Consider the following 16,623-nt stretch of genomic DNA (forward strand, 5'->3'; position numbering starts at 1 on the left):
GTGTTCTTTTCCTTCGCCCCTTACCATGGCTACTGCTTGCACACTTGCTCTGGTTATTGTCCTCCTTTGAGGGGGTAACCAGGGATTGAACTCAGGGGCACTCGACCACTGAGTCACATCCCCAGTCCTATTTTGTATTTTATCTTGAGACAGGGTCTCACTGAGTTGCTTAGCACCTTGGTTTTTGCTGAGTCTGGTTTTGAACTCGTGATCCTCCTGCCTCATCCTCCAGAGCCACTGGGATTACAGGTGTGCACCACCTCAGTCCTTTCTGAGCAGGGAACCCCCGCTGATATTCCTCACTATTGTCTATGTATACTTTCATCACTGTCTCTTTATTGGCTCCTTCCCATCAGCACAAAACAACCTATGTCCCCTGTACCCCATCTCTCTTCATCCCATCTCAGTCCGCAGGAAAGAATCACCATTAGCCTCTGTGTTCTCCCGTGTCCCTCAGCTGGCTGTCTGCTCTCAGTCTCCATCACTCAGCAAAACAAGAAGATCTAAAGACACCGGTGAATTTCTTGTGGTGAGGCGAACCTGCATCTTTCCCTCCAGTCTCTCCTTAACTCTACCTAAGAAGTCTCTTGCACTTCTAACGCAGAACTGGTCACACCATGTTGCAATGATCTGTTTGCTGTTTCTATTTCTCCACTCGACAAAGGAGGGCAGGGTCCCTGTCTGTGTCCTGGCAGAAGGACATTATCGAATGAATGAAAATTAAGATTATCATTGTGATTTGAAGAATAACATTGTAATTTTAATAGTGCTGACATGTGGGTATATTACTATATTTTATTTGTATTTTTCCTTTTGTTTAATTCAACATTATTTTTTAAAATTAATCTGTATTATTTTAGGAGAAAGAAATCAAACCAATCGTCGTGTCCTGTTGAGACTCAGACTGTATTAGAAAAAGGTGGCATTGTTGTTTTCCCCCTGGTACCCTATTCCCCTAGGGTTTGGACCACTCCTGCTGCATTTTCTATTTTCTCCACCATCTATGAAAGATTGGGCAAATGCCATCTCTTTCACGAAGGTTTCCTCATTCATACCATTGAATGGATGTTGCTTTTGCTTTTCCCCCTGAGATGCTGAGTACTTGGACCTGCCTGGATCCTATCTTCTGACACCTTCTAATTCTCCCTTAGTCCCTGTTGAATACCCTGCTACTCCCTGTAACCAATGGTCCTCAGGACCATTCCTGGCCTGAGGCAAGTATCTAGCCACTTCCAGACCCACTTTCTGATGCTCAAGTCACCTAACCGCTGACCTACCCTGAGCACAGCTCTGCACACGGCACATTCTACTTGTAAGACGGATTGGTCAGCTCCTGGGTTCTTTCTGTTCTGATAAGGCAAAAGCTATTCCCTTACCCACCAGACCTTCCAAGGCCTGGGATCCTGCCTCACTCTTGCAGGTTTTCTTTCTAAAGACCTGAAAAATACCTGGTGGTTGTGCCTCCACCGCCTGATGCTGGCTTCCTCCCTAGCTGGGAGGTATCCCTGTTCACCAGTGCTGCTCTGCTTACTTGAGGGGACACTCTGCTACTTTTAGAATGTCTGGGCTCAGAAATCATCCCAATACCCTATCAGACTCAAGTCTCCTCCTTTCTCTTCCCTGTCCCCAGCCATGCTCTGCCTGCACTCCAGGCTCCTCCCTGAGACCGTGTCCTGCACAGCGTCTATCCCTGCACCATGCACATGTCTGTGAACAGAGTGAGCTACTCCCTCACTTGATCACCAAGGCAGGCAAGAGCCACCATTTCTGACCAGAAACAAAGCCAGTGGCCAGAGTGTGACTGATGGAGATGGAAGGGTGTGACCACTCACAGTGAACTTCCAAAGTCCCCCGAAGTCATCACTTCTCTCAAAGCAGGTGGGCTCCAGGTTCTCATCCAAGCAGCACTTGATGGAGGACAGGCCACTCACACCAGCTCCAATCACTGCAACTCTCTTGGCCATGGGGTTGGAGGAAGGTCAAGCAGAGCTTCTTCAAGTGACGAGGTTGAAAGGGAGCCCTTGACACAGGAATTTTATAGTGCTTGAAATACCCTTCTTTCACCTTAGAGTGGAGGCAGAATCACAATTTGGTTAAAAATGCAGACTCTAAAATCAGGCTGCTTTGGGCTGCCTCCTGGCTTCACTGCTTGATATTTGTGTGACCTTGGGCTAAGTGTTGCCTTCTCTGTGCCTTTTCTCATCTGTGAAATGGGGATGATGATGATAATGGTAAATGACACTCATAGGCTAATGCTGAGAGCGCCTGCTCCCTGTGGCTTTGAGACTTAGGTGTGAGCCCGGGTGGACAAGGGACTATCTCCACTTCCCATCCCTCGACCTGGGGCAGCACAGCTATCACTAGGCCAGTGCTCACAAACCGGCTCCAGAATCGACCTGGCAGCAGAAGAGAACTGAGCCTCGTAGGACTGATGCACGTTGTGGCCTCCGTCACCACCCAATGTGGCATGCTCCTTAGTGCACCTCTGGGATTGCACAGGGCCTTGTGGCTGTGAGACTCAGTCATGCCCAGCTGAGCATCAGCCCAGGTGGCCAGGGGACCGCCTTTACCAGTGCCACCCCAGCCCTGAGCGGCACAGATGGGGCCAGACTCCATTCGATGGGGTAGGCAGGTGGTAAGCACAGGATTTAGCCATGGAACTTAGTGCTGCAGGTGAAACTAACGCTGGGCAGGTCCTAATGGCCCCTTCTTGAGGCCTGCCTGTGAATGGAGCCTCTGCCACTGCTCCAAAGCCAGGGGAAGCCAGAGCCCCGTTCTCCTGGGCTCCTAGCTAGCGTCAGCTGTGGCTGATTGCAGGGGTTTCGGTCCCATTCCAGTGTTGTGCTAGTCTTGGGGGCTGTGGGGGCTCATGGTCTGACAAAGCTTGGTGGCTTTGATGGCCATAGGTATGACAGGAGCTGGGCTGTTCTCTCCATGGTGACTGACAGAACTTGGCAGAATCCTGCAGTGTCTGACCCTAGACCAGCAACTGTGGACAGGGCATCAGGCCGACCCTGACCTGGGAGAGGCTTGTGGGGAAAGACTTCTCTCTCTAGGTGCTTGCCTCATCTTCTGAACAACACATCGACAGGGTATTTGGGTTAAACCTGGGCCTGGATTGCTTAGAATTTCTGGAAAGACATGCACAAACAAAGCCTGACCGGGAAGACAGAATAAATATCTGATCTTGCACACCTGGATGATCCCACAGACTAACAAGCTTTGAGAGCTTTCAGAAAACCATGGCCTCACCTGGTACTCAGAATAAGGGGCTAGAAACTTACCAGGCAGTAACCAGGGTGGAGGAAATCACAGAGTTTTAATACTCTAAGGAACTTAACAAAGAGATGAAAGCGATTTAAAAAAAAATTGAATTATTGAGTTGACAAATTACACTCAGTGAAGTTAAAAATGTGATAGAAGGTATCAATAGAAGGATAGAATAAACAGAAGAAAGAACTGGCTCAAAGACAGGCCATTTGAGAATACACAGTTGAAGGAGAAAAAAGGAAAAAGTGACGAGTCATGAAGAAAGCTTATACCCTGGGCTGGCATTAAAAGAGCAAATACTGGGCTGGGGCTGGGGCTCAGTGCTAGCACGTGTGAGGCCCTGGGTTCGCTCCTCAGCACCCCATAAAAATAAATAAATAGAAACAAAGGCATTGTATCCATCTTCAACTAAAAAAATATCTTTTTAAAAAAGAGCAAATATTAAGGTTCTTGGGGTTCAGGGAGGACTTGGGAATGTCCTTCGGAAATGTCCTGTAGGAAGTTTATTCAAAGAAATATTCAGAGAAAGCTTCCCAAATCCAGAGAAGGATGCAAATGTTCAAGAACAGGAAGGTCAAAGTCAACCAGTCAAATTTAACTCACCCAAGTTTACCCCAAGACATTTTATAATCAAGCCCTCTCAAGCAAAAGCTAAAGAGAAGTTTCTCAAGACACATGGGGTGCCCCAGTTCATCTGACAGCTGGCTTCGCAGGAGAAACCTTGTAAGCCAGGAGCTAGTGGCGTGATATTTTCATAGTACTGAAGGAAAAAAAAAAAAAAAACAGAAATCCAAAACAAATAAAAAATAATGTAAAATAATAATACACTACTCGAGTATTCACTTAATCACCAACAAAGATTATCAGAGAGGGAAAAATAAAGAAAGGTATTACAAAAAAAAAAACAACAGAAAACAAGTCACACAGTGCTTCTAGTACGACCTTACCTGTAAGTAATTACCATAAAGGGAGATGTATTAAATTCCTCAATTAAAAGACAAAGTAACCAGATGGACACAAAAGTAAGACCCAACTCTGTTGCTTACAAGAAACTCACTTCCCCTCTGAGGACACTCATGGTCAGATGGTGAAAGGATGCAATAAGATGTGCCGGGCAAGTGGAAGCCAAAAGAAGGCAGGAGCGGCCAGACCGATATCATATAAACTAGACTGTAAATCAGTCAAAAGAGACAAGGTCATCATATAATGATAAAGAGGTCAGTTCAGCATAAAGAAAAAACAATTCTAAATATATATGCTCCTCATATCAGAGCACCCGGATTTATAAAACATGTATTAATAGACCTAGAGAGAGAGAGAGTCAGACAGACCGACAGACACACAGAGAGATGGACTCCAGAAGAACCATAGTTGAGGACTTTAACTCCCCCACTTTTATCAATGATCATCCAGACAGAAAATCAACAAAGAAATAGAGTCAAACTACCCTACACCAAATAGACCTAACAGACACCTAGAGACCACTCTATCCAACAGATGATGGATACACACTTTTTTCTCATCAGTGCATGGAACATTCTAGAGAACAGATCACATGATAGGTCATAAAAAAGTCTCAAAAATAAAAAAAAAATGAGATCATATACAGTATTCTTTTGACCAAAATACAATAAAGCTAGAAATCAAAACAAGAAAAACTTTGGGAACTATATAAATACATGGAAATTACTTTAGATCAACTGAGCCACAGTCCCAGCTAAACATTTCTTGAAACAAATGAAAATGGAGATACAACATACCAAAACCTATGAGATAACAGCAAAAGCAAAAGTTTTTAGCAATCAATGCCCACATCAAAAAAGTAGAAAGATCTTAAACAACCTATCGCTGCATCTCAAAGAACTAGAAAAACAAGAACAAACTAACCCAAAATCAGTAGAAGGAAAGAAATAATAAAGATCAGAGCAGAAATGAATGAGTCAGACACTAAAAAGCAATACATAAGATTAATGAAACAGAGCTAGCTCTTCGAAGATAAACAAAATGGACAAACCCTTAGCTATAACTAAGAAGAGCAGAGAAAGGACTCAAAATCAGTGATGGAGAGGGAGACATTACAACCGACAACACAGAAATACAAAGATATTAGTGATTTTTAAGAACAACTATGTGCCAACAAATTTGATAATCTATAAGAAATGGAAAATTTGTAATGTTTTGAACAACCCACAATAAAAAATTAAAAAAAAAAAAAAAAAGAAGAAGAAATGGATAAATTCCTAGGTAAAAAATCTTACCAAGACTGAAACATGAATAAATAGCAAACCTGAACAAACCAATACCAAGTAATGAGATTGTATCAGTAATACAAAGCCTCTCATCAAGGAGAAGCCCACAACCAGTTGGCTTCACTGCTGATTTTTTTATGTTTTTGGTACTAGATATTTAGCTCAGGAGTGTTTAACCACTGTTGTACATCCCTGACCCATTTTTTTTAAAAAATTTTGAGACAGGATCTTTCTAAATTGCTTTGAGCCTCACTAAATTGCTGAGGCTGACTTTGAACTTGTGATCCCCCTGCCTCAGCCTCCCGAGCTGCTGGGATGACAGGCATGTGCCACTGTACCTGGCTTTACTGCTGAATTCCACCAAACATTTAAAGATGTAAAACAATAGAAGAAGAAAGAATTCTTCCAAAGACATTTGATGAGCCTGGGATTATCCTGACACCCAAATCTGACAAGGACGCAATAATAATGACCACCACCACCCCCCCCCCAAAAGAAAAAAAGCTCTAGGCCAGTATCCTTGATGACCATGTATGCAAAAAATCCTCCATAAAATTCTAGCAGACCAAATATAACAGCATATTAAAAAGATTATGCACCATGACCAAGTGGGATTAATCCCTGGAATGCAAGGATGGTTCATAATATTCAAATGTGATTATGGAAAATGGATCAATAAAATTCAACATCTTTTCATGATAAAAATGCTAAATGAATTAGGCACATAAGGAATGTACCTCTGCACAATAAAGACCATTTATAATAATAAGCCAGCAGTTGACATTATATTGCATGGGGAAAAGATGAAAACTTTCCAAGATCTGAAACAAGACAAGGATGCCTGCTTTACCATCCTCTTCCACATCATAGTGCTCTACGTCCTAGCCAGGGCAGTTAGTCAGGGAAAAAAACAAAGGGCATCCAAGTTGGAAAAGATGTCAAATTATCACTGTTTGCATAATTTGATTTTTTTAAAAAAATTTTTTTAGTTGTCAGTGGACCTTTATTTTATTTATTTATATGTGCTGCTAAGGATTGAACCCAGGGCCTCACACATGCTAGGCAAGCACTCTACCACTGAGCCACAACCCCAGCCCCAGATGACATGATTTTATATACAGAAAACTCCAAAAAACACAACCAAAAATGATTAGAACTAATAAATGAGTTCACCAAAGTTGTAAGATATAAAATCACATACAAAAATCATTAGTTACTGTATGTCAATGACAGACTATCTGATACAGAAATCAAGAAAATCATCCAATGTACATAGCTGCAAAAAGAAATCAAATACCTAGGAATATGCTGGGAGCCATTAGCCAAGTAGGTATGACAATTTCCTTGCCAGCGTACCCCATGTTGCTGACATGTTGCAGTGACATTGAATGTAAGTGACCTTGCTCAAGGACCAAGGCAGATTAGGGTGTTCCCGGTTTTAAGATAATCCTGTTTAGGGCGTTCCCAGTTTAGGTTCCAGGTTTAAGGTTTAAGATTATTCCTGCTGGGAATAGGGCGTATCCTGCTGCCTGAGTTCCCCTTGAGTTCTCACGGGATTCAGACAGTATTTTTTGGAGATAGAAGCCCAGTGGAGGTGAATTTGGGAGAGAAGGTGGATTTGGGAAGAGAACGTGGATTTCCCCAGAACGTGTTTGTAGACGGCTGGTGTGAGTTCGGGAATAAAGAGTTGCTGTTTGAATCTACAAGCTGTGTGGTGGCTCGTGATTGTGTGCCCAGCCAGACTGCGGCATTTGTGCCCAGCCAGACTGTGGCATTTGGTGGCCCGTACGGGGAACTTCTGAAGCTTAGAGGTAAGTGAAATTTCTCACCCCTGAGGAAGAGAGAAAGAATGGGTGAACATTTCAAAAAACAATGTGTTATTGTTTTGATTTATTTTGTTTTTATTTCAAGTTGCCTGTTCCTAGAACTTTCTCAGGCAAACTGGGGAAAATGGGTGACTCAAGGTTTGAATTTGTTCGCCTCCGAGCAAGAGAAATTGTTAGAGGAAGGAGGCACCCCAGTGAGACCAAGAACAATTAGGGCATATGTTGATACAATACAAAAATGTAGCCAATGGCTTTTTAAAGACAAGTTATTAAGTATATCAATGGGACCATCATGGTATCCTGTAGAAGGATTTTTCTTCAAGAAAGAGATGACTAGTTCTGTTTACTACATTTGTCTAAGATCTTGGTTTTTACAGACATCTGATTAATTTACAAAGCTAAAATGTTGAAACATCAACCACTCTTTACTTATTAAGTTACATAAGGTAATATATTTAAGCATGTGTGTTTTCATAAATTGGTGAATGGAAAAAAGGTTTAATATTGCTTTGGTCTGTGTCTTTGCTAAAACAAGGTTACTGAGAGTTAAGATTCTATCATGTGTAATTTATATACAAAGAGTATAAGAAGTTTCAGTTGGGTTTCAATTATAGTATTATAGTATCATAAAAAACATGAAAGTCTTTCATCTTATTAAAGTGGAGTAATTTGTCTAAATCAGAAATTTTATAAGAGTTGTTTCAAATGTGAATTTATAAAAAGGGTTAATGGTTAAAAAAGAGATAGAAAAAGATTCAAGATGTGGAAATATATTTTAATATAAAAGGTTAAAGGAAAAAGAAGTGTTTCTAGATAAGATAATCTGTGTGGTAAAGTAAAAAGTTGTAAAATGCCATTTAAAAAGATTTTGAGGAAACTAGACTTAATTTAAAAGCTTGAGAAAGGAAGAAAGAAGAAAAAGGTATTTGTACATGACAGATTGAGACAAAGCTTCTCAATGGAGTTTAAAAAAAAAGCCTTTGGTTGAAAGGCAGCCATGTAAACTAACATTAAAGCGATTTAAACAGAATCTAAGCCTCGTTTAAAAGAGTGAAGTTGTAGGTGGTGAAAAAGTACATTTAAAAGTACAGTATAGATGATAATTAAAAGGCTTTAAAAGGTTAAATTGAAGGTGGTCGAGATACCTTCATGTCGGAAAAAATATTGCTTTATTGCATCATTCGAAGCCTAGTTAATCTTAAAGGCATTACTTAAAAAAAATGGGAAGATAATAGGATAAAAGATATTTAGATAAAGGATTAAAAATTTAAAGTGAAAAACTTTAAAGACAGAAGTATAGAAAGTTAAAAAAAAGAAAAAGAAGATGTAGAAAAAAAAATGTAGGAAGACAAGAATTTTAAACCCACAAAAAAAAAAAAAAAAAAAAAAACTAGGAGGAAAATAAGCAACTAAGGGTAAATATACAAACCTTAGAAAAAAAAACTAGAAGATAGAAATAAGATAAAAAATGGTTGAAAATGTCAAGTAAGGTATTTCAGATAGAAAATGCAAAAAGCTAAGACAACTATTAGATACAGACATATACTTATTAAAGCAAAAAGAGGGAATTGGAAGGGGGTATATATCCCCCAAAGATAAACTTAAAATAATGCTTTTTACTCTAAACTTTTTAAATTTGGATTCATCAGGACTTAGTGCTGCGGAAAGGCATATGTATCCAAAAAATGTACATAAGCCTAAAGTACTTTGGAAAGATATTCTAACAGGACAATGGAAAGGTCCTGACCCAGTGATTGTCTGGAGTCGGGGGTCTGTTTGTGTTTTTCCACAGGGAGAACAGCAGCCCATTTGGATTCCAGAGAGATTAACTAAAACAGTTTCTACAGATCGAAAAGAAGATGATTTGACTCAAATCCATAACAGCTGATATCCAGAACTCCAGCTTGGCCATTCTTACATCTGTGACAGTGATTAACCAGGATGCTTTTTTTCAATAGCTATTTTATTATTGCATTTTTCCACATCATAAGGTTCTATTTTTATTTTTTGAGCTCATACAAACCTAGGTTAATGTTTTTCTGATCATTTTTATTTTTTGACTGTGGAGTTTTTAAACATTGCAATGGAGATTTCACCTAGGTAAAGCTACAAGGCCTTTACTATTTTCTTATGTGTTGTACGTTTGTGTACACTCTTGTGTTTTGTGTTGTATGTCTGTATGTGCGTATGTCCATATTTCTTATATGAGGAGCGCTCATGAAAAAATGGATCCAAATTATTATTATTTTTTTATTCACGTGATTTAAATGGTTTAATTTAAATTATGTAAACAGCTGTTAAGGATTGTTTTTAAAGGTGGGTAACAGATCTGTTTGTTTACTAGTTTAAATTAGGTAAAAGGCTGTTAAGGATTGTTTTTAAAGGTGGTTAACAGATCTGTTTGTTTACTAGTTTAAATTAGATAAAAGGCTGTTAAGGATTGTTTTTAAAGTAGGTTAACAGATCTGTTTGTTTACTTTCACCTTTCCTTTTCATTATATTTAATAATTATTTTCAGGATAATGTCTCTTTAGCATCATTGCCAGAATTCCTATCTCCATCCCAGTGCCGGTGAAGAACTCAACAAGTAATGCTCAATCAAAGAGTCAACTTACTTTGGGGAGGAAACGGATTTTGGGAGGAAATGGACATATTGATAGATTCCTCTGCTTTGAACTGCTTGCAGAACTTGCCTGGACTATGTAACTATCGTTTGGTGCAGCGAATTGTGGTAATGCTAGCATATCTTTGCTGATGGTGTCACCAGTGATGCAATTTTTCCCAAGGAGCCGTCAATTGGCTTGGTGTCGTGGCATTTCTGTATCCTCCTCCCTTCTGCTAGTGATGGTCTAAAATTTGGGGGCCAATGGCTTATGCTGGACCGGTAGTCAGTGACGGGTATGATCCAATTGCAGTGGTATCAACCTAAGACAGGAGGCTGACGCCTAAAGGTCAGTTTTCCGATGACGGGTAAGAACCATATGTTGAATTGGACAACCTACCAGGCACGGTCCATAAGCCACATTAACCTCACTCCCCCACTGGCACCAAGGCCAAATTTGGGGGCCAACAGAGGTGAGGCAAAGAACCTCACCCCCCCACTGGTGCATAGACCTATCCACAAGTATGGCTGTATGCTGGACCGGTAGTCAGTGACAGGTATGATTCAATTGCAGTGGTATCAACCTAAGACAGGAGGCTGACGCCTAAAGGTCAGTTTTTCCCATGACGGGTAAGAACCATATGTTGAATTGGACAACCTACCAGGCACGGTCCTTAAGCCACATTGCTTGTTGTTTAATTAATCAGAAGGGGGGAGATGCTGGGAGCCATTAGCCAAGTAGGTATGACAATTTCCTTGCCAGCGTACCCCATGTTGCTGACATGTTGCAGTGACATTGAATGTAAGTGACCTTGCTCAAGGACCAAGGCAGATTAGGGTGTTCCCGGTTTTAAGATAATCCTGTTTAGGGCGTTCCCAGTTTAGGTTCCAGGTTTAAGATTATTCCTGCTGGGAATAGGGCGTATCCTGCTGCCTGAGTTCCCCTTGAGTTCTCACGGGATTCAGACAGTATTTTTTGGAGATAGAAGCCCAGTGGAGGTGAATTTGGGAGAGAAGGTGGATTTGGGAAGAGAACGTGGATTTCCCCAGAACGTGTTTGTAGACGGCTGGTGTGAGTTCAGGAATAAAGAGTTGCTGTTTGAATCTACAAGCTGTGTGGTGGCTCGTGATTGTGTGCCCAGCCAGACTGCGGCATTTGTGCCCAGCCAGACTGTGGCAGGAATACATTTAACCAAAGAGGTGAAAAATCTCTATGATGAAAATTATAAAACATGAATGAAAAAAATTGAAGGGGACATAAAAAAGTGGAAAGATATCTGATATTCAAGGATTGGAAGAATCAATAGTTTTAAAATGTTCGTACTACCCAAGGTGATTTATAAATTCAATGAAATTCATACTAAAATGCCAATGATTCCAGGTACTGTGGCACACACATGTAATCCCAGTGGCTTGGGAGGTTGAAGCAGGAGGATGGCAAGTTCAAGGCCAACCTCAGCAACTTAGGGAGGCCCTAAGTAGTGAGACCCTGTCGGATGTGGCTCAGTGGTAAAGTGCCCTAGGTTCAATCCCCAGTACCCCAAATTAAACCAACCAACCAACCAGCCACTGCCCCAAACAATGGTGTTCTTCACAGAGCTAGAAAAAAGGCAATTCTAAATTTCTATGGAACCACACAAAATCCTGAAGTCAAAGCCATTTTGAGCCAAAAGAACCAAGCAGCATATAGAATACTACGTGACTTCAACACGTACTGGTCATCAACAGCATGGGATTGACATGAAAGCGGACATGTGGAAGAATGTGGAAGTAATACGCAGCCTAGAAGTAAAGCCATGTTTTTATAGCCATCCAGTTTTCAACCAAGGGGCTACGAACACATACGGGAGGAAGGACAGTCCTTTCACTAAATAGTGCTGGGAAAATTAAGAGATCCACATGCAGAAGAGAGAAGCTAGACCCCCGTCTCGTACCAGTTACTGAGATCAGTGCAAAATGGATTAACACTTCAGTGTGAGTAAGATCTGGCTATGAGGCTCCTAGAAAAAAATCCCGGGGGGGCGGTGTGGTATGCTTCAAGACATTGGCACAGACAAGGATTTTTTTACAAGACCCAAGAGCACAGGATATGAAAGCAAAACCAGACAAATGGTATTACATAAACCTAAAAACTGCACGTGGAAGGAAACAATCAACATAATGCAGAGACAACCTGCAGAGTGGGAGAAAACCTCTGTAATGTGTACATCTGACAAGGGGTTGATATCCAGAATGTGTAAGAGATTCTATAAAGAACTCCAAAAGCCCTGTAGCAAAAACACCGCCAAATGAACCAATTAAAAATGGGCAATAGACCTAAATAGACATTTCTCAAAAGAAGACATACAAATGACCAAGAAGTAGATGAACAAATGCTCAACATCACTAACTCTCAGGAAAATGCAAATCAAAATCACAATATCACCTCACCCCACTCTTGAGAAAGAATGGCTAAATATCAAAAAGACTAAAGACAGGGGCTGGGGTTGTGGCTCAGAGGTAGAGCACTTGCCTAGCATGTGTGAGGCACTGGGTTCAATCCTCAGCACCACATAAGAATAAAATAAAGGTATTATGTCCACCTATAACTAACTATATATATGTATTATATATATATGTATTTTATATAGTTAGTTATATATTTCAAGACTAAAGACAATACATCTGGTGAGAATGTGCACACTGTTGGGAATGTCAACCAGCATAGCTTTATGGAAAAAAGTATGCAGTTCTTAAAAAAAATAAAGCTAAGTCTGCCATATGACCCAGCACTCCCACTACAGGGCATACATCCAAAGAAAATGAGATCAGTACCTTGAAGAGACAGCCACACTCCATGTTCTTCGGGGCACTATTGTGATAGCCAAGAAATGGAAACAAGTGTCCACCAACTGACAAATGGAAAATGTGGCATATATACACAATGGGATACCTCTCCTCCACAAGAATGATGAAGTCCTTTTATTTGCAGGAGGGCGGATAGCAATGGAGATCACTATGCAGAAAGACTAGTCTCACTCCTATGGACTGGGTGGGGATCCTTAACCCTGTGCAGAGGCAGGACTGATGGACATACTGGAGAACAGAATCCCCTGGAGAGCCATATGGGCCATTCTGGAGTCCAAGGTGAGGTCAAGTGGAAACGAGGAGGCTTGTGCTTGTCAGGGGCACTGGAGCAGGGGTGGCCGGGGTTCAGTGCAGCTTTCTCGCCTTACTCAGGTAACCAGTTATTCCAGTAACCCAGATTCACGTCGTGACGAGGCTCTCGACACGTCTAGTGGACTTAGTCACAAGGGTTGTTTTTCCCTGCAATTTCCTTGGCCAGTTCAGAAAACACACAAGCAGTCATTGAGACCTCCATGTATTTAACTGCTTTACAAAATACTCTCATTTGCTTTTGCCTTTGAAGATAGGATACTTTTTGAGTTGGGATCTGGCTATGTATCCTCTGTGTGATTTTGTAGTCTTGTGCCACTTGCCACAGTGGTGTCTGGCTTGGTAGTGGGGGGTGGGCGAGAGAGCAGATAGTCACGGAGCCGCAGAGCAACCAGGGGAGAAAGCACAGCATCCTCCTCAGCTTAAGCAAAGGCTGCCCTGCTAAGGAGAGGCAGAGTCCACTCCACACATGGGTCTCTTTCTCTGAGGCCAGGAAGTGCACGTCGTGACGTTGGTCAGAGAGCCTGAGGGGTCCTGTGACTTGCAGGACCTCTTTCCCTATGCTCAGGTTTGTGCTGACACTTGGCATGGGCCTGGGGAGTTTGCCCCTATGGTTCTTGAACTTGCCTCCTAATCAGATCAGAAGCTCCAGGCACACACACAATGTCTCTTCTGTATTATGGAGAGCAAGGAAGGCTCCTGGGCCCACAGACCCTTAGACTCAACTGGTTCTGGCAGATTCATGCACTCGCAGTGAGAATCAGAGGGACTTCCTGGGGTTGCCTGTTACAAATTAATTATTGCTCTGCCCTTCATAAGGTTGTGATCTCCATAACCGGCTCAATCTGTCGTAAAACTTACTCCTCTTTCAGACTCTTGGTTTATTTGGGAGAGCCAAGGAGGCTGCAAGGAGAGTGGACTTTTGAAGTCAGTAGGATGGGTCTGAACTTTGTCTCTGCTGCTGACTTGACATATGAACCTTTAAAAACTACAGAATCACTTTTACCTACATTATTTGGAAGATCGGAAAAATACTTAAGCTAAAGGACTGTGTATTAGACAAGGTGATATCATTTACACAAAAGTGCCTAGCATAAAACATTTACTCAGTGTTCATTATCATCTCTCTCCCTCCCTCCTTTCTCCCCAGAAAAGACAGCTCAGACAGAAGAAATTCATCAACACACTTGGAATCAAGGAGGCAAACACTGTGAAAGGCCTGCAACAGCAGCTTCTAACAGGAAATAAATGGCCTCTATCAAAAAGAAACTGGACTTTCTTTTTTTTTTTTTTTTATTTTCTGGGAGCGGGTACCACGGATTGAACTCAGGGGCACTTGACCACTGAGCCACATCCCCAGCCCTATTTTGTATTTTATTTAGAGACAGGGTCTCACTGAGTTGCTTAGCGCCTCACTTTTTGCTGAGGCTGGCTTTGAACTCATGATCCTCCTGCCTTAGCCTCCTGAGCTGCTGGGATTACAGGCATGAAACTGCTAGGCCCCTGGGTGAAAGTCTGGCACTGGCAGATCTCTGCTGTGCTCTGTCATTAACAACACACACCAAAAATAGTCATTCATTGAATTGGTAAAGTGAGAAACACACTGAACTGAACAGACAGGTGGCAAATGAATTCATTCAACAGGTGTGCCCTGGGTACCCAAGTGTAGGGCCCCAAACAAGTGGGACTCAGTGACTACATAAAAGCAATAAAGTCTTATAAATCAAAAAACAACAAAAAAAAAGCCACAGTGACGGCCCTCACGGAGACACTGCCAGGTGGAGAGAGGATGACAGTCAAACAACGCATGTGAAGGCCTGTAACACCAGCATGCTCTGGGTACGAAGGCTTGTGGGCCCGGGACACAACAGGACTGGGCAGGAACATGTGTCTGTTAAAGGTTGACTAGAGAACGTACTGATGGCCAAAAAATTGGGGACTTGTATCGTTTAAAATTAACTCATTTACAAACTATACAGTTTTGAATGGGGGCAGCCCTTTCAAAATATGCTTTAGGTCATTTTGGGAAGGTCACCAACAAACCTGAAATAGAGAGGTCTGATCTCTGCTTCTGCTTCTGCTTCTTCCTCTCACCAGCTGATGGGACCTTGCACAGAACACCAGATTTCTTTGTGCCATGGTTTTCACATTTGTAAAATACCAATTTTCTCTTTCTTCCTTTCCAGCTTGAAAGGATTGGGGGTTTTTTGTGTGTGTGTCTGAAAACCAGGTAATTAGTTCTCAAAAATCTAACCAGAAACAAAACCGAACGTGAACTCCAAGGGAGGGAGCACCGTGGTCTGGAGAGCCGGGAGGTGCCCGAAGGCTGCTTGTCCTTTGGCAGAAAGAGCCCTGCTTTTTGTTTTATTTTCATTTTTTAAAATTTACAAATTTGTTCTAATTAGTTACACATGAGAGTCGAGTGCATTTTGACACACTGTTCACAAACGGAGCACCACTTCCCTTGCTCCGGCTGGGCCTGGTGCAGTCACAGGGGCGTGTAATCACAGGTGTGTACAGGTAATGATGTCCTCCCATTCCTGCGTCCTTCCCTTCCCAGCCCCTCCCTCCCCTTACTACCCTCTGCACCATCCAAAGTTCCTTCCTTCTCCCCACCCCCCACTATGGATCAGCATCTGCTTATCAGAGAAAACACTTGGCCGTTGGGTTTGGGGATTGCAGTCCTGCTTTTTGAACTGGACCTTTGTACAGCAGGAATCTGCACCCCATACTACCCCCACCCCCCGCACTCATCTTCTGGGACATGGAGAGATGTGGGTGGTTTGCACACCGTATCAGGTGTGGGCTTTGGGATCTAATCAGCCGCGTTTCCCCTCCTGTGCACCGTGATCTCACAGATTCCCAGCCGCCACCTGTGGAGTGTCTCGGTTTCCAGAGCCTGGCTCTGCTGTCATTCCAAAGAGAAAATCAGAGGCAAGCTGGACTCAGAGGCAGTCCAGGACTCTGTTCTTCTCAGGGACAACTTCTTCCCACCCCCAACGTGACCCTGGTCTCCTGAGCACTTCCCTTGGCTTCCTGACTTCCTAACTGTCCTGCTGTGACCTGCACCAAGAGGCTCCAGTCACTCTCCTCCTCAGCGAATGGGCTTTGCAAGAACAGCGTCCCCCGCAAACGCAGCTTCTGTAAACATTTTCCCTGAAAACAAAACCCCGGGACACTTACCTCGTTACATGGAGCAGACGCTCGAGCCGAACAGCCAGAGTGTGTCTCTCCCCCTCTCTCTGAAACCCAAATCACTTGTCCTAAGAGTAAACCTAAGGCTGACTTTGATCACAGCCCTCTCTGCCTAAAAGCAAAGCGACTGGCCTCTCAGGCTGGTGACAGCAGGAAGTGTTCGCTCTAAAGAGTTGGTACAGACGGGAGCTCGGGCCTGCGCGGTCCTGGGGGCTGGGCGACGGTGGAAGCGGCCTTCGGATTGGAGGGACGGGCGTCTCCTGCGGTCCCAGGCACAGTGCCCGGGAGGCAGGCGCGCTTTGCCTCGGGCGCCGGCAGGGGGCGC

The 16,623-nt window shown here is 42.7% G+C and overlaps 1 protein-coding gene across 5 annotated transcripts in view; it reads right to left on the reverse strand.

Annotated features, from left to right (window-relative positions):
- Positions 1–16,623, reverse strand: part of Fmo4 (flavin containing dimethylaniline monoxygenase 4) — a 39,270-nt gene that overhangs the window by 21,584 nt on the left and 1,063 nt on the right. Inside the window, exons 1-3 of one of the 5 annotated variants that reach the window (XM_058574397.1) lie at positions 16,287–16,504; positions 15,147–15,210; positions 1,833–2,064 (exon numbers count right to left, since the gene is read on the reverse strand). In XM_058574397.1, the coding sequence (XP_058430380.1) occupies positions 1,833–1,964 (132 nt within the window). In that variant the 5' untranslated portion in view covers positions 1,965–2,064; positions 15,147–15,210; positions 16,287–16,504. Of the gene's footprint in view, positions 1–1,832; positions 2,065–15,146; positions 15,211–16,286; positions 16,505–16,623 lie in introns of those variants that run through there. The other 4 variants (XM_046430041.2, XM_046430040.2, XM_046430042.2 and 1 more) reach the window with 4 other exon arrangements.

Source organism: Marmota monax, unplaced genomic scaffold, assembly GCF_021218885.2.
Source record: "Marmota monax isolate L192 unplaced genomic scaffold, Marmota_monax_Labrador192_F-V1.1 WCK01_AAM20220418_F8-fsc00055, whole genome shotgun sequence".
Taxonomy (NCBI): Eukaryota; Metazoa; Chordata; class Mammalia; order Rodentia; family Sciuridae; genus Marmota; species Marmota monax.